The sequence below is a fragment of the Tauraco erythrolophus genome, chromosome 3 (genome assembly GCF_009769465.1).
Source record: "Tauraco erythrolophus isolate bTauEry1 chromosome 3, bTauEry1.pri, whole genome shotgun sequence".
NCBI lineage: Eukaryota > Metazoa > Chordata > Aves > Musophagiformes > Musophagidae > Tauraco > Tauraco erythrolophus.
This window is the reverse complement of record NC_141467.1, coordinates 61,926,183-61,949,303: the sequence shown is the minus strand read 5'-3', so window position 1 is coordinate 61,949,303 and position 23,121 is coordinate 61,926,183. Positions and strand designations below refer to the sequence as shown.

Below are 23,121 nucleotides of genomic sequence, written 5' to 3'. Positions count from 1 at the left end.
TATTTGATTAATCAAAGTGTGCAATTACTGGGCTTCTTTATCAATCTTAAACTGTTGGTAGCTCTTTCTCATTCTAGAAGCCATCTTCACTGTCATGTTAACTAACAGAAAAATGTTTACTGCAGAAATTTTAAAATTGAATCAGAGCTGAATTTAAACTATGTAAGTATAGACCTAAACTTGTACTTTTACTGTTGATGTAGAGATGTGATTTGAGAGGGAGAAAGATATACATTTATCAGTATAGAAGACCATGATAGACTCAAGAATTAAAATTTTATATGATTCATGCAAAGTAGGATGTTCCTCATCTGCTGCTCTTGTTACCTTTTTAAATTATTTCATTTTCATTGTTGATTCCTATAAATCAAATGTTTTAAAATAGCTTGGTTCTTCAGTTAATATGCTGGCTTTGATCTGGAAAGTGCCATGTTGGGACCAAACTGAGGGAATTATTACTAAACATAAGGCCTCATAAAAGAGGCAACAAAATGAGGTGTTCTCTGGCTCTTTGCTGTTTTTAGCTATCTTGGCTTTGTAAAGGAACTTGCTTTAATATCATTTGAATTTTCACTAAGAATATGAATTAAACTTTGAAAAATCTATTTATAATAAAATTTTCCATTGCTAAATTAAGCTCTGGCTGTTCATTATATAAAGGTGAGAAAATCAGTGAAGTTGAGATAAGGAAAGATCATAAACTTAGAGACCAAATGATCGTAGTGATTGACGTATGATGATCTCGAGTTGAAAGAATCACAGCCCTGATATATTCCTTACCTTAATCTGCTAACTCAAGGAAGGCGGACTGGAACATGATAAAATTAGAAACGTCTTTCTCATAGCCGTTTCAGTCAGTGAGGGTTTTTTTCCAACTACTGTGTACGTAGCATGCCTGTAAGTGCTGGAGGGTCGCCTTAGAACAAGGCAGAATCCATTGGATTGGACAGTCCCTGTAGCGCTGTTTGTCATAGTGGAGGGGGAGTTCCGAGAAGAACCGCACCCTCCCCCAGGAGACACTAGGTGGTGCAGCCTTCCTGTGGGACACTGGGAACAGCCCTTCGCTCGTGTGAACGTTCTTCTTGCCAGGGCTTCCCAGTTTTGGGTTGGTCTGTACCAATGCAGTGGTAAGTAAGCAATCACTCTGACATGTCTTTAACCAGGCCGGAGATGTAGCACGTGAGCCAGTGCTGTTCTCATGGTTTGAACTGTTTCTGTTAAATTTGAGTTATCATCTGGCTCCAGTAGTTCTAAAGCCCTACACTCCCTCCAGAGTAGCGTTTCCAGCTACTAAAAAGTATTTTGGTGTAGTGATACAATACACTGAGTGTTTATGCCTTGAATAAGAAAGCTGTTAAATACAAATTGCTCTAGGAACAGCAATATTCAAACAGAAGTTAAGTTTTAAAAAAAAAAAAAAATCACAACAGGCTAATGCTTGAAACTTTCTAGAATACCGTTTCAAGTGGTCTAGTGCTACAGCTTGACGGTCTGTCACTTGTCTGAGAGGGTATGTTAGCAAGTTTATGTAACACTAACTGTAACCTCTTATTCCCTGAGCAATGACTGTTACTGTGTTCCCTCCTACTTCCTAGAGCTCTTTGGTTGGCTTCAGGAAATTGTTTGGAAGATAAGGTTACATTATCTTAAGCTATTTTTTTTTTTCCTTAAAATAAAAAAAAATCCTGTAGTGAAGTACTGACCAATTCTTAACTGTAATGTTTTCCAAAGAGCTGCACCGGACTGTGCTGCTATTACATTAAAGACTTCTGAGAAGCTGTTTTAAAGGACAGCTGTGAGGACTGACTTCTCTTCCTGCCCTCTAGACCAAAAAGAAACCCTAAGAAGGATGCAGAAAGGGCTGGTTCTGTCCTTTTCAGCCTTTCAAAGCTGAATGGATGTAGGGAAAGCAGAATCCATTAGTATTTACCATTGCAAAATAATCTTTTTAGTGGTGATGAACAGATGTTCCCCTGTTCCACATGAAGCTACTGCTCTGGATAGAACATCAGCCATTTGTTTTATCTCAAATTACTACTATACAACTTGCTTCAGATTAAGTGTTTATTAAAATTAAAAATCACCATACAATAGAAAATATTTACATATTTAAATGATAATCTGCTTAAACTGCACAGTTTGACTGAAGGAAGCCAATGGAAAAGGAAAGCCATTAATATTTATGCTGCGGAACTTCAACTGCAGGCACACTGAAGCTTTATCAAAAGGGTTTTAAGCTTCTGCAAAGTACCATTTGCCTAAATAATTGGGCTGAGGGGTGGTGAAGATGTACTGGGTTTCAGTTGTAAGGACCAGTGTCACTTTGGGGGAAAAAAAAAAAAAGTCATCTATGCTGTAGTTACATTGCAATTGCACTAGCTCAGCTGTTTTGGTGAGTAATTTGATAGAATAATTCAATATGTAGAGTTTCACAAACTGCATTCACACTTACGAATTAGATTTATATACCGACCAACAAACCTATAGTGTCACTGCAATGTAACGTGATATCCTATTGTATATTTCCACAAATTGTTTTGATAGTGCTAGAGCTAGTTTTAGCTTTAAAACAGATTTGAGGTTAGTCGATTAAAGCAGCAAAATATGAGGAATATTCTTGAATAATCACAGAGGATTAAAAATTAAGGTTAAACTATTTTCACTGGTAACAGTCTCAGCGACTGCAATGAAAGTATTAACTTCCTTCAAAATCCTGTGCTTTCCCATGGCCTTCAGATGATGACTTTGGCCTTGTGCGAAACTGAAGGTTGAATACCGAGCTAGGTATGCTGCTGCTTCTGCCCTCATATGTGCTCACATTGCACTTCTGCATCTGTGATGGCTGTGTGATGCTTTGAAAATGATTTTAAATTTGAGTAATACAGCAGTAAAACAGAATCATCTTCAGTGTAAAGAATTACATATATAACCCTTCCTTAAAGGAAACCGTAACACCATTTAGAAAGTCTTACAAGAGGTGATGGTACTCCCAACTACAAATGTGATGTAACAAGGGTATAAAAATAATTTTCACAATATGCTGGATTTCAAAAAAGATTATTTAAGAACACCCCCATGTCTTGAATCTTTATGTTCTCCTTCATGATTTTTTCTTTTGTAAACAGCCGTTCATGTATCTTCTCGCTCCTTTTTATAAAGGTCTCCTTGTAATGTATTCCATGACTTAGATCCTAAGAAGGCTTTGTCAAACTGTACTAGTGCATGATCTCTTTCCTTCCTTTTCCCTCCCCACCCCAAAAAGCCTGCTTCGTTTGGGATGTTTCTGCAGATGCAAAATAGAGCATTTAAGGAGAACTTCAATCTTTAGAGGAACTGCTTTAACCAAATAAAAATATTGTTATTTCTCTGCAGAATTACTCTTTTCTTCAGCGTTTCAGCTTCTACACTCAGTTAAGACATCCAAACTCATGAAGCAATTGGTTTGAGCAGTCTGTCCAAATAATAGTCTGTGACAATCATCCACGTCAATAGAAAAAATTGTTCATTGTTCTATGGCTGTTGTTGATACTGCCCTTCTGTTGCTGTGTAGAAGTCATCAAGCACACTCTGTAGATAATCAAATGTTGGCCTCTCTTCTGCTTTGTCCTTCCAGCATGTTTTCATGATATCATAAAGCTCAGCTGGACAGGTTTCCATGCGTGGCATTCGGTACCCGCGCTGAAGAGCAACCATCACATCTGAATTGCTCATACCTTCAACAGAAAAAGAAAGTTTTGATTAAATTATCTCAATTCCTAAAGAAATGATTTTTTCTTTTTTATTTACTTCACTCTAAAGATCTTCACCCAATAACACAAGGCTATTACTACTTATTAAAGGTAGCTACTAACATGAGTTCAATCAACAAGGCTGAGGTGTGCACCGGCACTGAAGAACTTGCTTTGAAAATCCTGGGGGAATATTCCTGTTTCCCCACTTGTATGTAGCGACCTCTTTAGTGCCAAATTTAACAAGACTGTGAACAGATCATAGAATCTGATGGTGATGGAGAAGAACACAAGTGAAATCTCAGTCCTCACTGCACTCTTTTTGGAAAAAGATTTTCTTTTAACTCAGCCTTAGAGAATCAAATAACAGCATTACAGAATCAGTTAAGTTTCAAGAGACTTTGAAGATCATCAAGTCCAACTGTTAACCTAACACTGCCAAGTCCACCACTAAACCATGTCCCTAAGCACCACATCTACACATCTTTTAACTACCTCCAGGGGTGGTGCCTCGCTGCTTCCCTGCGCAGCCTGTTCCAATGCTTGACGACCCTTTTGGTGAAGACATTTTTCCTAATATCCAGTCTAAACTTCCCCTGGCACAACTCGAGGCCCTCTTGTCCTATCACTTATTACTCAGGAAAAGAGACCAACACCCACCTCGCTACAACCTCCTTTCAGGTAGCTGTAGAAAGCGATAAGGTCTCCCCTGAGCCTCCTTTCCTCCAGACTGAACAACCTCAATTCCCTCAGACGCTCCTAAGACTTGTTCTCTAGGAGCACATCATAACTCTTGCCTCCAGAACCAGCTCCATTCTGCTCCTCTGACCTGTCCTGCCACCATTTGTTCTGCTTCCAGCGGTGATAAGATTCACAGCAAATGCCCACCCTGGCATCAGCTTTTACTTAGCTGGTGAGCTTCTAACCTGCTTCCTGTAGACCCCACCCATACTGAGCCAGAGAGCAGCCTACTTGTTTGACCATGCCGTAAGTCATCCCCCCTAATGTAGCAACACACTTTGAGACTTTCTTCTACATCAGCTTTTGTGTAAGTGCTGCTGATTGCGAGATACTGGACATAGTCACTTGTGACATCATTACTTGTAACAGGCAATTTCCCGTCTCTCCTTCCTCGTGCTATTCCTATTGTGCAAAACCATCTTGCCAGCTGCGCTGAGTTTTGTTTTGTTTCCCTGTTACGGATTTCTTTCAGAGAATGAGAGCTCCTAACTACCAGAAGTGCAACCTGAGCCTCACATACCAACCAATGTCACGTGAGAGAGGGCTGCCCTGGACTCCTGCTCTGTTTTTTTTTTTTCCCGCCCTCACCACCCCAACTCCCCTTTTTAAATCCTCGAGAGATTGGTTCACAGAATGATTCCGACACCGACTCTCAGAAGGTCAGCTCTGCCAGGGCCAACAAAAAGGCTCATCACTTCCTACCCAAAATCCTGCCTTTCGGCTTCTCCTTTCCTTTGCAAATCTAATGCAACCCAGTGGAGTAATTGTGCCAGGATCACCTCCTCCAGGACACAGACTCTAAGCTTTCTGTACTCCAGTGAATGCTGTTTCTTCCGATGACTGGGCATGCAGGAAGCACCTGCGCTTCAGCCTAGAGATTCGCTACCACTAGTGAAGACTTCCCCTTTTGAGAAGAGTGTTCCAGACCCCGCAGCCACTGGCCATTCCTCAGGCTAATGGCTCCACGTGGCACAGTTCTGCCTAAGACTACAGTTTCCCATGCTTTTCTCAGGCAACTTGGCCTCCGGTCAGGCGCACGCGTGACATTCGCTGCTCCTGCACACACCAGTTCCCCAGAGGTGGGGGGAAAGCGGCTGCATTCCGCTGAGGGGAGGCAGGATGGGTCCTGCTCTTGAGCGGGACATGTCATGAGTGGAGATGCAGATGTGGTGCTCCCTGGAGGACGTGGTGACTGTGCAGCTCTGTTGCTGCAGATTGTGTGGGTCTTTGTACGTGTTATCCGACTAGTAAAGCTATGATTTAAGCCACTTGGCAGGTAAGGACACATTTGAATTACAACCAAATGACAACTTTATCCAGTATAACTACTTAGATTATTCAAGATGACTAACTATAGTTCATATAGTTGACATCAGTTCAAGCCTTTTGGCTTTAACCTATTCTAGAAATCCCATCAGCCATGTAATCTGAGTCTGGATCAGAGCGCTTACTTTGGGCACAACTCTCTGGAAAGAGGAGTGAAGTTTTCCTGAGCTAACACTGCATATGTGTAGAAAAAAAAAGTATTTTGAAGGTAGCAGTGGAATGGCATGTTGTCACAGAATAAGGTATTACTGCTATATAAAGGCAAAATAAATATAGGAAGAAATTCAAGAAAGGCTTTTACAGAGACCAGTAATCTGACTGCTTGAGCTTAAAGAAATGGATTGTATATAATATACACAGTAAAATAATTACTTATACTATGCAAAGCCTTAGTTAACTGCGTGCTGCTATATGAGGACTGCTGCTACTGGTCTTTTGTGCACAACGGGGCTGGTTCTGTGGGTTTAAGTACTTTATAGGATTGTGCTTAGATCTAGTGTCTGCAGGACTGATTGTTACACTCTGAATGTCCAGAACAAAGCCTGTATTTCAGCTAACCTGCACAAAAATTGTCTGTTAAATAATCATTTAAGTTCACAAGACAAAAAAAGAAAATATTTATATCAGTACTCCATAGTGAATATGTCATGAACTTACTTGCATGTGTTTGGGGTTTTATTTAAAACAAAAAGGCTTACCGGTCTACCCTACAGTCCAAGCATTGTTCTCAAAATAGCTACTTTTTTAACTTTTCCTTTTTTCTATTATTTTTGGTTTTGTTTTTGTGTGGCTAGAGACTTACTTGTCTCATCAAAACTACATCCTAATCAGTAAAAGAAATACATCCCACATGCATATTTGTTACACTTACACTCTCTTAAATGCTAGCAAAGGACATGAGCTTTAAAGTTCTGGTACATGTGATGATCTTTGAGGTCCCTTCCAACTCTAACCATTCTATGATTCTATGTCTCTTAATTTATGCTGTGGTACCTGCTAAGCTTCACAGATAAAGACATACTTCCTTACATTAGAGTCTGGGAATTGATGTGAACACAACGGCATGGAGGAAGAATCCCACTGTACAAAAAGTGGCTTATCTTGTGAAGAGCAGCAGACATACTTGGAATGCAAGTATGGATGTTGCCAGTATTTGACATACTATATAATCACCTGGAAACTAGTTTTCACAACCGATTCTACTTATTTGCCCAGAGAATGAGATACTTGTTTCATATTTCAGTGGTAGTTCCTGAAACTATAGTCTCACTAATTGCTTTGAGTTTCTCAGGAAGAGAAACAGCTGTTGGAATTTAAGAACAAAGATCACATAAGCTCCAAGTTTCTTGGCTGGAAATGCTTCCTACCAAGCTGCCTGCCTAGATTTTCTTCACAGGTATTGCCAGTTTCAACTCAAACTGTTTCATATGCAGCTTTATGCTGAATACTCGCTAGTTGCTGGAGCTGGTTAATAACTGAAAATAATATTTTGAAGCATTCTCATTAGAACTCAAAAATCAATTTACTGTTTCTCTCCAGTGGCTGCTGGTTACAACCTATCACCAGGTTACTCTTGCCATGCTGGGGTAATTTGCCCAAACCTGTCACATCTTTTCATGTAAAGTAAATTGGTCACCCATTTATTTTGCTGTCATCCTTATTCTTCAGCATTAACTTTCAATTTATACTTCTATTTAAAATAGACATATATTTCTTTTCCAGTTTAATGCAAGCAATACCTGCAAACTATTAAAATCTTTCAGTATGTGGTCAAGAGGCTTCCACTTCTAATTGCTGGTTGACAAATGAATCCACAGTGTATGGCCTATTTATGGTGCTCAGAAAAACGCTCCCATATTTAAAAAAACACTGCCCAGACTTCTCCTAGAAGAGATTTTTCCCACAGTAGTACAGCAGACATGGTACTGCTGTACAGATTGATTTTGTTCTTAAAATAGACTTATGTTATGTTTTAGGGAGGTAAAGAGAGAGCAGAATTAGCTGCAGAATTAAGTATTGGATTTGGTTTCGTATTTTTGTAGTGCTGGTTTCCAGGTGAGCTCGTAGGTTTGCTCAGGGAAGGACAATTTTCAAGGCATCCAGAAATAACCTTGTGAGCCCAGCTCGGCGTAGGCGACTGTCTGGATACACAGGCATGTGCTAACAGGGAAAAAAAAGTATGCCGACTGTGGGAAGGACCATGCATTACTCGGCTGCATACAACTCCCATCTGATCCTTCCTGAGGACACGAGCAGTGTTTAGATTAGCTTTGGGAGGACCTGCTACTCAGTCACATAATTTATAGCCCTTACCTAAAAACCAGCCCAGAGCATATGTTTAAACACTGATGTGCAAGCAGCTCTATCATCCACTTGAAGTTTAAGGGGGCTGCTCTTGAGCTTAAGTGCTTTCTGGGACTGGAGCCTTACCGAGCAATGAGAACGTCTGGTTTGGCTCTAACTTTGTACGCAAAGGTGGTATGTTCTTCCATAACGTAATGTACAGTTGGCTGCCATCACCCTTTCCCTCTGCCCGAGTCTCACGGGAGGTCTGGTCTCCCTGTGCCCAGAGGTGTTGAGTCTACTGTCATTTTAGGGACTTGGGTCTGCCCCTTTGCTGTCTCTGGCAGTTCAGGATGCAGAATTCCAGCTGCTCATGAAGTGGTGGTGAAAATGTTTTCATGGTTTAAGCAGCAAGAGCTGCTGTACTGGAAGTGCTGGGAAAGCTCGGCGTGGATGGAATATCTGCTGTCCCTTTACTGCCTGTAAACTGCAGGATCCTAAGGATTCTTCTCAGAAGTTACTCCATCTATGAGATGTGCCATACAGGTGATCATAGCTGTACTTTCCCCATTTGCCCACAAGATAAGAAAATTTAGGTCAATTTTCCATAACTCAGTAAGCTTAAATGAACGCAGCCTGCTGCCCAGAGTTCATCAGCTATGCCTGAGATGTAACAATTCTGTGTGCAGAAAAATACGCTTCATGCAAGCTGTCTCTGTGTGCTGGAAACATTAGTATCTATTTTGTTTAACATAAAGAAAATGAAACATGAAGCAAATAACCGTTTCACAGCCTCCTAATGCAGCCACAATTGATGTACTCCTCTGTGGTCTCGTATCTGGACCGTACTGAACAACGAAGAGTAAACGCTCCTAGTGGTATGTCAGCACTGCTTTAGGGTCTACTTTCATATTTATTTAGATTGGCTGACGCTGACAAATTGTTACAGCCTATTTGCTTGTGAAAACATGCTTTCTTAGTATTTTCACATATTACGATATGAAAACCCCCAGCAGCTTACCCAGCACCATTAGAACTTCGTAGCAGTGCATCCTCGCTACGGGACTGTGCTGCTGACCGTAAAGCTACGGGATCTGTGACAACGCAGCATTTGCTGCAGTTGTAACACCTTTTGGATATATAAAAATAACCACGTGTTCATGGTGCCGTTAGTCCGTTTGTTAAAATTTACCCCCGAGTGGTTTACACATTCAGTTGACTATAAGTTTTCAAAGCAATAACATTACCTGCAAGATATTTTCCAAATCACTGCTGTCGCTACTGTCAGATGCCAGCTCCTTCCCTGTGTATTTTCTTTGCTTTTTAACACCAAAGCATAAACACAGAGTAACAGTATATAAACACACGCCCATACCTGGATAAGGAATCTTTCCATATGTAACGATTTCATACAGGAGAATCCCAAACGACCACACATCAGATTTAATAGTGAAAGATCCATAGTTAATTGCCTCCGGTGCTGTCCATTAATAGGGAATTTTGCACCTAAAAAAAAGTCCAGTCTCAAATGAGTCAAAAGCAAATTTAAACACTCAATATCAAGTCACTCAAAGGTCTTAAACGACTTGCCTATCATACCTCTAAATTATTAAAGCTACTAGCAACCCTTTCTGTCCGAGAGTTACCAGCAGAGATGTGCTGCAAGACGCATGTTGCTGCACTGCATGTCCTGTGTCAGAGGCGCAAATAAGATGCTGAAAGTTACACAGCACCTTTTGACGCTTACGTATGGTGAATTTTTGCTAAAATTACAGTCACTATTTTCCCTTCTGCACAGTGGTCAGGCAACAACCTTACCGTTCCCATCACCTGGAACTTTGCAAGACTTTAACTAACTTTTCCTGTTTTAATGAAAGTCAGTCTAGCTTCAACATGCACTCTAATGCATATCACATTGAGCCGTAGACACAAAAGTAGTAGCAAGTCACATCTTCAAGATTCCTATCTTAAAATACTGTCTTTCATGTCTAATTAACTGATTCCAGAAAATCCCATATAAAAGCAAACTCCTTCCAGTTCAATAAGAAAAGTTCAAGCAGCCTTTGTTGGGGAATATTACATTAGTTCTTCAGACAACGAAGAGTAATACAAGCAGATTCTCTCTGTGCCCTTTTTAGCCTGCTCCATCATTCTGGCACAAAATACCAGGTAAGCTAGGAAACTTTTCTGAACGGCAGAAAACACATCAAAGAAACTTGTCATAAAGAATTTATAACCTGAAAGGTTCATTTAATCAGTACACAATGTCTAGAGCTAGCTAAAAACCACAGATATGGGTTCTGTACCTCTGAACACTGCTTAATCAGACTCTTCCTTCTGATCTATTGAATTACTGTTAGCCAGTGACTGCTGAATAGCTCATCTTCCTTTAATCTTAATTGTAGTGCATTGTTCTCTTTCTTCCTTATACCTTAGCTCTTCCACTCCTGTCCTGCATTACCGCAGTTTCCATGCTGACTGTGTGAAAATACGATGTGCGCTCTTTAAAACAAGAGGGGGAAAACCAGCCAACACACCTGCTCTGAAAAGTTACCCTAATGCGATGTGTGCACGGAAGCATAAATAAAAACTTCTCACTACGTGCTTCTTGAAGGCATCCCTGACAACATTAGCAAATCACACATGGCAAAAGCCAGACAATTATCTTTAATAGCATGACTTGCCCTCTTGCCAGTCCTGACCCTGCTGCGATGTCACCTCCCACCCAGGTGCTGAACAGGGACATGACCCAGCCCTCCTGCGTCCCTGCACGTGGCAGCAATGCTGCTGAACATGCAAATCAATGCTGCAGTTCCTAAAGCAGCCAGCTTCTGCTGAAGGCTTTCTTGTTACCAGCAACGACAATCCCTACGGCTCCTTCCTTTCCCTAAGTGAGAAGGTACATACGGCATTGAAGGACGCGAAGAGAAAATGAGATCGTATTTTCTCATTTAATTCAGTGGGATGAAAGCTGTGGCTGTGCAATTAATTTGTTCAATTTAGAAAAACTTATGTGCAGTTAAGTACTCTCAGTTTTCTTTGTTCTTCAAATTTATTTCAAAAGAACTTTTCAGAAAGCCTGAGGAGCACAGAAAGGCTGTTTCCTTATTCTTTTTTAAAGTTGTTGGCATTAGAACGCTGCCTCTAGGAAGTCACCATGGCAGTTTCTGTCCTCGGTGACCATACTATTGTTAGATACAGCCTCACTGCCTCCCAGAGGCTGATGTTTTAGAGACAAAAATAAAAATACATACCTTCCCTTGCTGTATATTCGTTGTCTTCAATGACTCTCGCTAGTCCAAAATCGGCAATTTTGCACATCAGTAAGTCCGAAACCAGAACATTCGCTGCTCTCAAATCTCGATGGATGTAATTTTTTCTTTCTATGTATGCCATGCCTTCTGCAATCTGTAACCAAAGAAACAACTCTTTTGATATTTCAACACCACACAACACCATCAGCAGGTCTGACCTCCCTGTTCTTTCAAGGTATCAGCAAAGCTGCATTCATTTATTCATTACCAATGTCTTTAGAGCACTTTTTTAGATGGAAACATTGAAAGGGTGATTGCCATGGAGAAACCTATGTGTAGATCCAGTCCTACAAAACTATACTTACAGTAGCAGCTTCAAGAGAATTGTTTGTGTGAAAAATAGCTGGCAGAATCAGATATATATATATATATTAGAGGCATTTCCTGAAACAAATCTTAAAATGTTCCTAAGATTTATACTAAAATATTCTCTGCCCCAAATTATTAAAGTTTATTTCCAAGTACTATGAAAATGGAAGAAATTAATAAGATAAACAAGATACAGATGTTCTGTACAGATATAGATGTTCATCAGATTGATGAAGTAACAGTGCAGACAGGGTTAAAAAAAACCCAACGACTTTCTATTTACCCAGTATAGGCCTGGATAATCAGGAAACAATCACTAAGACAGGGCAAACAACTTTATTTTCTTCTAGAACGACACGAACCTGTTCATACACGAGGAGTGTTTGGCAACAGTCAACTCTCAGATACTATCATAAGTAAATGTAGTTTGTATTTCATCAGCCCAAATTAAAGATGATTCATGTCCTCAAAATATGCACTGAGGATGACTTTTTCAGTATTTGCCCTGACTACCTATTTTTTTCCCTTGAAGAAAAAATATTTTACTTATCAGAAGAAAAAGAAACTGAAGTAATAGCTTTTAAATTCAGAGCAATAAAACTGATGAGTAGATCATATTCTGTCCAAAAGTTTAAAGGAGCTAGGAAAAAAGAAAAATAAACTCAGTGCTTGTGAGCTGTTGGTTTTTCTCTCCCTTGTAAGACTCTGGCAATGGGTCCTTCCCAGGCAAGGTCCATGGTCCGACCTGTGCCGCAGGTACCTCTCCAGGACATCTATGGATGGGTGGCACAGCTCTTGGCCACAGTTTGGGGAATGCAGAAGCTCTCATATTTGCTGATGAAGCAGCAGTGCAGCAGTACGGGTCCTTCTCCAGTGCCAGTCCCCAGCACACTCATGGATGGGCTCTTTCCTCTCCACCTCAGGAGAAGACAAGTGCCTGGATCTCTTCTCGGCGCCGGAGGTGCTCGTGTCAGCCATGCAATGAAGCAGGCAGGAGCACCTCACCAAATTTGAAGAAAACATTAACATCACTTCTGCTTATGCATTTTTTACAAAGTCCCCAAGGGTACTGCGAAGGCACACACTGCCACCACTTACAAAACAAAAACCACATGGTCTTCGTTCCTCTTTTTCAGTTTAGGCAATGGAAAAATAGAGCCACTCACTGTCCCACCCCCTTTCACTGCAAACCTCATCTTACAGACCGATACATTCTTCAGAGCAGAACGTTTTATCACCCGTGTGCAACGCAGGGGGGTTCTGACACTAAACCAGAAAGAAACGCCGATGATGAAGAGTATGAAGAACAACTGCATTTTGCATTTTCTGGAAATAAGTAAGGCGTTTTATAATGAAGGAAGCAGCTACTAGTGAGTAACTGCCACAGAGAGTCTTACCAGAGACTTACAGACAAAACAGAAGACTAGTATTTGATTCAGAGCCTGCTCTGCCTCTCTCTCCTCCTCATGCCATTACTTGAGTTAGGGGAGGAATGAGAGATGTAAGGGAAGGTTTTGCTCCAAGATCAATGCTGAGATTGGACCGGCCAGCCTGGCAGATACAACCAAAACGCAAACAGGTCCACTAATGTCACCAAAAATACATCAACCATCACAAATGAATCAACTTTTCCCCTACTTCCCTGCACAGATTTAACAAGTGGGCGAACTGCTGACTGGGGAATGAAGAACCACTTCACAAGAGACATTTATGACAGCGATATTTAGTTTCCAAACCTAACCAAGCAAAGGCATTGGAAAGACCATTTTATTTCCTCTTATTTGTGCCAGACTCACTGAAGTCATCATCTGATTAGTCACAAATGAAGAATGCGACATCAAACAATCCATTATGTTTTCAGCAAATACAAACTACATTTCCGTGAAATTCCTGGACAATGGTTTTGACTGTGTTGAATAAGAGAAATTCAAAGAAGCCACGTATGAACAAACATTTGGGCATGCAAAAAATTCCCAAGTAGGAAAAGAATAATGGGCAAGAAATTTTCAAGGGGAAGGGGAGGGAAACACAGCAACTGGACAACTGAATTCACACATCTGGTCACGTTAAAACTTTGCTTGAGGAAAAAGAAAAAAAAAAGGATTTTTGTATCAAGGGAATGGGTGCTGGAGCCAATGTGATAACTCTTTATGATAACTGTTGAGTTTTCATTGCCAAATGATATGTTAAATGTAGAGAAATTCATGGGAACAAAAGAAAATTAAAGCCCTTTTCCCTTTCTTTTAATGATCATCGGTACCTGTCAAGACTGTTCGGCTACATGTAACTCCTACTCAGGAGCAGGTGGGGAAAGCTAATTTGGAACATATTTTGTGGCCTTTAAGAGAGGATTCTGCCTACACTGCACAAGTGTTACTACCAAGAAGGGAGCAGTTTTCCCTTCACCTCTAATGAACTACTGACACGCTTCTAGAAGTACGCAAGTTAAATCCTTTTAAAAACAACCAACCAACAAATCTCTAAATATTAGGAACTATGCACCCAGGATAAGAATGGAAGAAAAGTCTCCTGGAAGACATATATCACTCCACAAGAAGCCTCTGTAGTAAAGCTTCAGCTAAAAGTCATGCAAAACATGAACGACTTGGAGCCGCAGTTCTGCAGCCAGTTCTGTTGCCATTTTGGGGTGTGATTTCAGCTGCCAGTGCTCTTTCCTCCCTGTTTTTGCTCTTTCTACCTGTAAAACAGGTAATTACTTAACTTTCCAGAACACTGGTGAGTAATTTCAAAAATGGGTAGAGAACTCTTTCAAATCCTGAAAGAAAATGGTAACAAAAGCATGGAACAAACAACATTGCTTTGAAAACACACGTTCCCTACTTTCTTGCCTTTTCTTTGTAGTTTCTGAAGGTGTTTGGGGAAAGCAGAAAAAGCAGCAGAGGACTTTGAAGCAGGGAGGGGAGAACCTAATAAACCAGTGTTTCAGGAGAGGATGCTATCGCCACAGAAAATCTACACCCTCTGAAAAGCAAAAGCACTTGCTCACAATTCATAGACTTGCTTGGAGAAATGTCACAAATGACGTTAAACAGCATGTAAAGAGATGGGCAGTTCTGGGGTTTTTTTTCAAAGGGTGAAACTCAGCTATTTTTTTTTTTTTTTTTTTTTTTTTGCTACAAAAGCAGTGAACTTCTGGATTCCTTCATAGCTCCGTTTTTCAACTCCAGGGCATGTTTGATCTTGACTTCCATCCCAAGGTCTGTGATCCTCTTTTGCAAGAGTTATTTCAAACAAGTCATGTTTCACACATAGGTTGCAATGCTGTTTCTTCATGCAGAGAGGGGGTTGTGGCAACACGTGTAATGGATTCCACTTGTGCATCTCTAGCCTGTACGTAAAAATTTGGAATACTAAAGAAGCCAGACTAATTTGCTTAAGGTCAACCTCACAGGATGTTTTTGTATCATGCTGAGAACATATTATACCACATTGAGAAGGAAAACTAAATGACAGGGATCATAAAACAGTGTGGAATGAAAATGAAAGCGAATGAAAGAAGGGCAAAATAAGAAAGTTTTTTTTTTTAAATCAGGAAAGCAAGTTTTAAACAACCTGGAGGGCTGATAGGTGCAACCTCATGGGAAAAAAGTCTCAGGAACAACCACACCATCAAAAAAAAAAAAATTACAAGTGCAAGGGCAAATCACACTTATCATAAAGACAGTGCCAGATGAGAATAATTTGGCCAAATCATATATGGTCAGAAACACTCAAAAATGTCCTCTCCAGACCTATTTTAAACCAAAATCATGTAGGAATTATTACTTAGAGATGGTTTAGGTATACTTTTAAAAGATTTCCCATTGTGTTGGCAGATGTGGCTTTTCACTCTTTTCAGGATCCATACTATAATACTACATATGAAACAGCAGGCAGTAGAAGGATTTAGGGATTCATGAATAAAGACAGCTTCGAAACTCCCTCTGTATCACTGCTGCCTGCGAGACAAGTGGGGCTGAATTGCTGTGCCCACTCCCCAGGGCCGCTCCGGGGCTGGGATGCTGCCCCTGAGGGTCCAGCTGAGAACACGACATCCCGGCTGCATCCCTCGTCCGTTGCTCAGCAGATTGGGAACAGTGGTCCCAGAGCTGCTCTCGGCTTCCCACTTGGGCTGCTCAGGCCCTGGGCTCGGAGGGATGCTCCTGCCAAAGCAGGTCCTGAAAACCAGACTGGAAATGAGTGTGAAGCACTTAAGGTGGGACAGAGCATCCTGCTAGTGAAGTTTAAGCAGAAGACATAACAGAGCCTTATCCTGAGGTTCACGCTGCTTTCAATTTGGTAATGTTCAGTTCCTAGGGAAGATCCTCACTAAAACCAGCCTGCAGTTTTGAAAAGTTTGAAGCAGACAGGTGTTACTGATCGGGACAGGGTTGTCTTTGGTCTGCAATTAACCAAAACCAGGTTCCTTTCAATAATGTCCAGAGGCATAAAGAAATAAAATACACTTCTTGACCACAGAGTTTTCAAAAAAAGAGCTCATCTTCACATGACTATCTGTCTATGAAGAGGGTGTAGATCCTTTATATCAGGCAACTGAAAATTGTTGTGAAAAAGTCACATTTTAATCTTCAAGCGATATATTAGTGTAATATCCATTTTCAGTTTGCAGCAGTGCTTATCCTAAAGGTGAAGTCAGGAAAGGCTGCAAAAAAGTATTCCTCTTGCTCCAGTCAAGCAGCTATGTAGTCAAAGCAGACCCACAGGGAAAAAAAGGTTTATTACAGTCACGTATGTAATTATGCACTGGAACGTTAGAGGGTATCATTAAAAATGAAAGAAACCTGGAAAGGAATATGGTGAGACTGCAGTGGAAATCTCCCAATGCCAAGTTAGAGTTAAAATTAATTCTGATTTAGGATTTTCCCCTCTCCCCTTAAAAAAAGAGGAGAGAGGGATTAAAACACTGCATCAAAAATCTCTAGTAATTTTATTCTAAGTTTATTATTATTTCAATGGCATTGTACCCTTAGAAGGCAGAATTAAGAGTTACCAATGACGTTGTAGATCATAGAAGAATTAATGAAAGTATGAGCACTGCACAGGAAAGAAGAAAGACTGGTTTTGTGACAAAACTTTGACCAGTTTGAAAGGTATGACATGAGTATGTTCAGTAACAACTGATATCATTTTCCTAACAACGGCCACCATGCACATGTGTGCTACATGGTAGATAACGGATTTGCATAAGAAGAAGGAAGAGTTTACACATGCAAAAGGCTCCCTGAATTTGCATACTCCCTTTTCAGCAGCTCTCATCAGAGAGAAGCAAGTACGATTTCAAGAACCTTGAAACAAAGAACGGGGACCTTGTTGGATAATTGCCTCTGGGGCAAGATGAAAACCAAGTAGTAAAATCCAGAGTGTGCCAGTCGCTTTAGTGTGGTCCTGGTTTCAGCTGGGTTTTCAGCCTAAACCACGACAAGGAGCTAGGCGGTCACCTCTAGATGACCAACGGGAAAATAGGCAGTGTCCACATGGACTCTCTTGGCATGCTGCATTAGCAAGATTTGGCAGTGTAGCTTGTGGACAAAGCGATGAAATTCACTTAACCCTCCAACTCGTAACTGGGAACCAACAGCACCTTTGGGTTCCCTGAGTCCACTGGCTGAGCTGATGGGCAGAAGCCCCAGGAATGGGAATTGCTTGTCAGTCGTGTCAGCTAATGCCTGCCTGACACACAGCAGCTGCGAGACCAGCCGATGAGGTTGCTGTGCTGCTGACCCATGCACCAGCAGTGGTCACGCAGGCAGGGAAACGGCTCAGATTTTGCTTTCTCTGTAATCCTGGCTGTTTCTGGCATGCCCGACATACTGACAATTCTGCTGACTTCTACGGGAGATGCCAAAGCTCTGCTCTGTACTAAAGCAGGTAGGATGTTCTTGAAGACACTTTTCCAAAACTCATCTTCCTTTAAAACACACTCCATTCAGAGACTTCTAGCTTTCATCTCTAGTGGCCAAAATCACCTTTGCCAGGGCATAGCTAACACTAGATTTCCCCAGCCCCTACTCATACACACTAACTAAAACATAAAAGAGAAATTCCAGCTCTTTCCAAGGGCAGATTGCTTTAGAAACTGAGCTGGATCACCTTCCTAGCAAGCATTTTCTTGCTATGTTTTCCACAAGCCCAATTTCATAAATTGTCATTGTTAGTACAGCAAAAAACCCTTAAAAATCCTGAGTTCACAGCTGCATGCTAAAGTAGACACTAGATGTAAGTATAACTAAGTAGAATCACAGAATCTTAGATAGGTTTGGGTTGGGAGCGACCTTTAAAGGTTGTCTAGTCCAACTGTCCGACTCTCTTGCACTGAGCAGGGACATCTTCAGCTAGATCAGGTTTGTCAGAGCCCCGTCCAACCTGGCCTTGAATGTTTTGAGGGATGGGGCATTTACCACCTTCCTGGGCAACCTGTGTCAGTGTTTCACCATCCTCATCATAAAATATTTCTTCCTTATATCTACTCTGAATCTACCCTCTTTTAGTTTAAAACCGTTACCCCTTCTCCTATCGCTACAGGCCCTATTGAAAAGTCTGTCCCCAAATAGCAGAGTAGGAGTATATTTGTCTACTTGCTTGAAAAATTCTATCTTTCACAAAGGCGTTTATTTCACCTGAGGGAGCAGTCCTTACTTTTTTTTTTTTTCCAAAATCAGAATGTTTCACCCCTTGTGAATGCAGATTTCTTTCAAGACCGTTCAAGGCAAAGGCATTACGAACTCAGCAAGTGGAGCTCTAACAGCAGTCTGGCAACGGAAACACCAACCCGCAGCGCTCTTCAACACCACTTGGAAAATCAGCTTCAGCTGGGGTTCCTGTTCAACTACCTACACTACATTCTTCAGCTATCTGATAGTCACATAGACCACATCCTCCCCTCCCTTTCTCCCACTCCCAGTCTCTCCTTATCTGACATGGCCTTGTAAGGTGGCCAAGGCCATTCCTCTGGATAAAAAGGCAACATACTAAGTGGAACCACTTCTTGCCCATTTTCCTCCTGCTGTATCACAAATCCATTGGTAACGTACCCTTCTGCAACGGGTTGGGTTCTTTCAGCAAATTTTGCTGCAACAGACGTCTTGTGTGCAGATGTGGCTGTGAGCAAGCCAGCTGTGTAGCATGGCTGGGAGCAGGTCAGCCCTGTGAAACATCACAGATGTACAACGGGAAGAGTAAGCCAATCCTTAGCTACCATTTCTTGCATTTTCAGTCTTTCTGAGAAGCTGGGATAGTCTGGTAAACTGCCTTGCCAGAATGGTGGATTAGACAGTCAAGAAGAGCTCAAGCATGTGTCCACCAAGACAAAAAAATATGCCTGATCTTATTTAAGTAGTTCGCCATGAGCTTCCTTCCATGCTTTTTTTTTTTTTAACTTCTTCTGAAACATAGCTCTCCAAATTTCTTTCCCCTTAGGCTGCACAGCGAGGTTAACATCACTGCTGTAAGAATAAATTAGTGCTCCATTTGTACAAACCAGAGTCCTACCAAAAACACTAGCCACATTTTATGTTCTCCTTCATATACAGCCTACCTTCTGGAAAAGTGTGATCCACAGGTCTGCAGTAAAATTACCATTATCTTAGCAGGAGGCCAACAGAGTTTCAAAATATTTTTGTCTATTTTTTTCCCTAAAGACCCATCAGTTAACATTGTCAGAGTTAGAGAAGACCATTGGAACATGTGTGTTGGTCAGAGGGAAATCTCCAGTCTGAGTACCACAGGCAGCCTGCAAGTCTGTTCCGCACAGCCCTGGTATTGCCCAGCAGCATTAAGAGCTCTTTAAAAATGTTCTCAAAAAACCTACAAATTCTTCCCACAAGAAAAATGCTGTTATCTCTGTTCCAAAGTTTTGTTTGGGCTGCAGCCAGAAATCCTCAGAGAGACCTTCCTGAACATCCCTGTAAGACCACTCTGCAACCCTGCATGGCTTGCTCTCAGGAATTCCTGTTGATAGTCTACATCTTATGTGAAGAGAGAGGCTTCTCATATCACCTGTGCTGCGCAAGGTCCTGGCCTCTGAGGCCACGTGCAGGAACTGGCTCTGAGAGGTTGCTGTCAGAGTGGGGTGACAAGTGATGTCTGTTTCAAGTGACTCTACTTTCACGGCTTTGTAAATGACAATCGCTGACACCTGTCATCTTGGAAGTGATTTACCTAAGCTGTACACAGCTAGAGTTGCTCTCTAGTTCATTAAGCTTTTTCAGCCTTACATTTCTGAAAACACGATATTCATTTAAAATGAACACAACATCCCTAACTCCAATAAAAAGACCTGCTATAAAACCACATGTGCTTTCCTCTCCACGTCCTGGGTCTCTTTTCAGATCACTGCTCATGAATGTTCTTCTCCCCCTTGAATTTTATGCACTATTTTCAAAGCTACATTTTTTTTTCCTGCCCACTATTATTCATCTTTCCAGACCATGACCTGGGATATAGCAGGTTTTCCAGACCTACAAAGCTTTTGCCCCACTAAATTCTCAAGGGCAAGTTAAGAGTTCAGAAAACTTAGAAAGCCTATAGCTACACTGAATCAACAATTATAGCAAAAATAGTTCCTGCATTGAATCTATGTTAAATAAAAATCTGTATCTGATATATTGAACATGAATATAGTAATATGTGATATATAATGTACCATAGAATAGAATAGGTCTTTCCTTCTGAAAGGATCTCCAACAATCATCTAGTCCAACTGCCTGACCACTTCAGGCCACTTTAACCAAAAGTCAAAGCATGTTATTAAGGGCATTGCCCAAATGCCTCTTGAACACTGACAGGTTTGGGACATTGACCACATCTCTAGGAAGCCTGTTCCAGTGTTTCACCAACCTCTTGGTATAGAAATGCTTCCTAAAATCTATATTATATATTTTATATTTATTTATACAGCTATTGTTATATGAAACAGTTATATAATACTCTCATACTGAATTTTTTGTATCAATTACTAATGTTTTATTACACCTTTTTAAATCTTTCTCATTTTTTCCACATGAATTGTGACAAGTTACTTTAATAGAATCCAGTGGTTTGCAAACTCTAATGCACACTGAAAACCCAAAAGGTTGGTGAAACAATATCCTATCAGAAATTAATTATCTATTAGTAACATGAATTACAACTTGCAAAAGCACAAATTTTACTCTATTTTCTATATGCCTCCTTGGACATCTAATGCTGGTAACTGTCCAAGGCAAAGCACTGGTTTCCAGGCATCTTTGATTCAGGCTTCAACATACAAATCACCCTGGGATCGATCTCTCTACAGATTTTGTTTATGAGATGAGATAACTTGTATATTTTGAAACAGTCATCTCAGTTCATAAATCAGATACTAGTGCCTGAAACATAATTTGATTATATTTCATTTATTTCACAGTAATTTACATAAGAATTTGAAACCAACAATAGTCCCTTGAGGTGAAGAGAAGTTTGACTAACTGACCTAGCTTAAGAAGTAAAAATGACACATTTATTAACACTGAAGGAATTTCACAAGCACAAACTTGCACTTACACTTGCAACTCCCAGCCACTCGAATTGAAAGCAGCCTTCCCACAAAGGAAAGTGGCTGCGCACCACCGCCATCTACGCAGGTCACCTGCAGTATCTAAGAGTTAAGCCTAACTTCACGTATTCCCTTTGAAACCTCTTTTATCTATCCCTTCCTTTCAAGTAACCTTATTTACTAAGACCAAAACTTATTTGAAAATTAAATTCTTTTTTTTAATGCAAAAAACCTTAAGATAAAGCTGTCCAGCGTCAGTTTCAGACTCAGAGAGAAATAAACTCCTTTAATTTTGAGCACATTTCTTAAAATTTACCTGAGCAGAGAAGTCGATTAGTTTTGGAAGCAACAATTTAGTTCCTTCATCGCTCTTCAGAAAATCCAGCAAACTTCCTGTTACAACGGAGAAAGATTAAGTCAGTGCAGCTTGTTACCAAAATAAAGGTCATGCCAGGACCCCAGTTCTCTGGATCACAAAATTTTTTGCAGTGAAGTGTTCTGATGTATTTTCAAGTTGACAACAGTAAGGCAGTCTCTTGACACGATTTAGCAACAGTAACATCCAAGTCAGCATGTCAGGCACCCAAGTTTTGCCATTTTCCTGAGTGCAGAAAACTTCCATCAGAACATACCCGAGTTCAGCAGTGCTGAGTTTGGTAAGTACCCTAGTCTACTACCAGGAAAGCTGTCCAGGAAAAATCACACATACTGATCCTTTCCAAGTCATAAAGAGTAAGTGGCTCAACACTTGTTTATGAAGTTATCAGCAGAATTGCTTGAAAACAGGACAAAACAAGAAAAACTACCACCCAAGACAATCTGAGGGGGAAACCTCATTTATTTTGTGTAGGAATACCCTAATAAAGGTTGTCCTTTTCTAGTACTGCAGCCATCCTTGCAAGACCTCTTATCACTCACCTTATTACACACATATTTATCAATTCAAGGGCCACATAAGGCAATTTCTAAGGTTTCTTTTAATTGCCTTGCTATGACTCCAGACACAAAAGTTAGGTAGGGAGCCCAAAGGAATCAGAGCTATTTTGGGGGTTACACTCCGCATCTGAAACAATTAAAAATGCTACATTTAAAAAAAAACTGTAAAAACAGTTTATTTCACAAATGCAGCAATGACTCGTAAAATTAAAACCTCAGTCGTCCTCTAGGATAGGTGCTCCTTCACTTTATATCAGAGCATTGAAAAGAATAATGCTGAAATCCCAAGTTTTCATTTTTTAGTCCTTCCTTTTTAAAGAAAGGGGACTAATTTAGGAGAAGCAGAAAAATTTACTAAAACACTGCTAGCAGATCCAGTGTTACTCTCACCTTTAGCCATGAATTCTGTTATAATATAAATAGGTTCTTCTTTCGTCACTACAGCATAAAGCCTAACGAGCTTATCATGCTGAAGAGTTTTCATGAGGTTGGCTTCCTCCAGGAAGGCTTGCACAGACATCGTTCCAGGCTTCAGAGTCTTCACAGCCACTTTTGTACTGTTATGATAGTAACCTAAAAGGAGGGAATACGATCAGTGCGCTTGAAGTCATTCTGCACCGCGCAGCACTCCGACTAGTAGGAATTTGTAAAGCAGATGAGGTTGGATTCCAGTAATAGCTAAGACCCTGAGATCAAGTGCCAGACGTAGCACAAATATTTACACTAGAATTCCTTTTTATTTTGCAACTGATACAACATTGCAGTGAAAAATAATCCATTCCCTATTTTTAGAAATCAGTTATCTCAAAAAAAAAATATAAAGCAAGCAAATTATCTTACTTCACACCAAGCTTTCATCTACAAGCAGCCCATAAAATATTCAAAGTGTCAAGAGACTTTTTAATGAATGTCCACATAAATCGGCTCAGAATCTAATAGCGTCCATGGA

The 23,121-nt window shown here is 40.6% G+C and overlaps 1 protein-coding gene across 1 annotated transcript in view; it reads right to left on the bottom strand.

The window, feature by feature from the left end:
- Positions 1-2,050: 2,050 nt before the first annotated feature.
- LYN (LYN proto-oncogene, Src family tyrosine kinase) overlaps positions 2,051-23,121 on the bottom strand; it is a 54,268-nt gene continuing 33,197 nt past the window's right edge. Inside the window, exons 9-13 of the mRNA XM_086609288.1 lie at positions 22,563-22,745; positions 21,553-21,629; positions 11,333-11,486; positions 9,454-9,584; positions 2,051-3,713 (exon numbers count right to left, since the gene is read on the bottom strand). Of these exons, the coding sequence (XP_086465414.1) occupies positions 3,708-3,713; positions 9,454-9,584; positions 11,333-11,486; positions 21,553-21,629; positions 22,563-22,745 (551 nt within the window). The 3' untranslated portion in view covers positions 2,051-3,707. The remainder of the gene's footprint in view (positions 3,714-9,453; positions 9,585-11,332; positions 11,487-21,552; positions 21,630-22,562; positions 22,746-23,121) is intronic.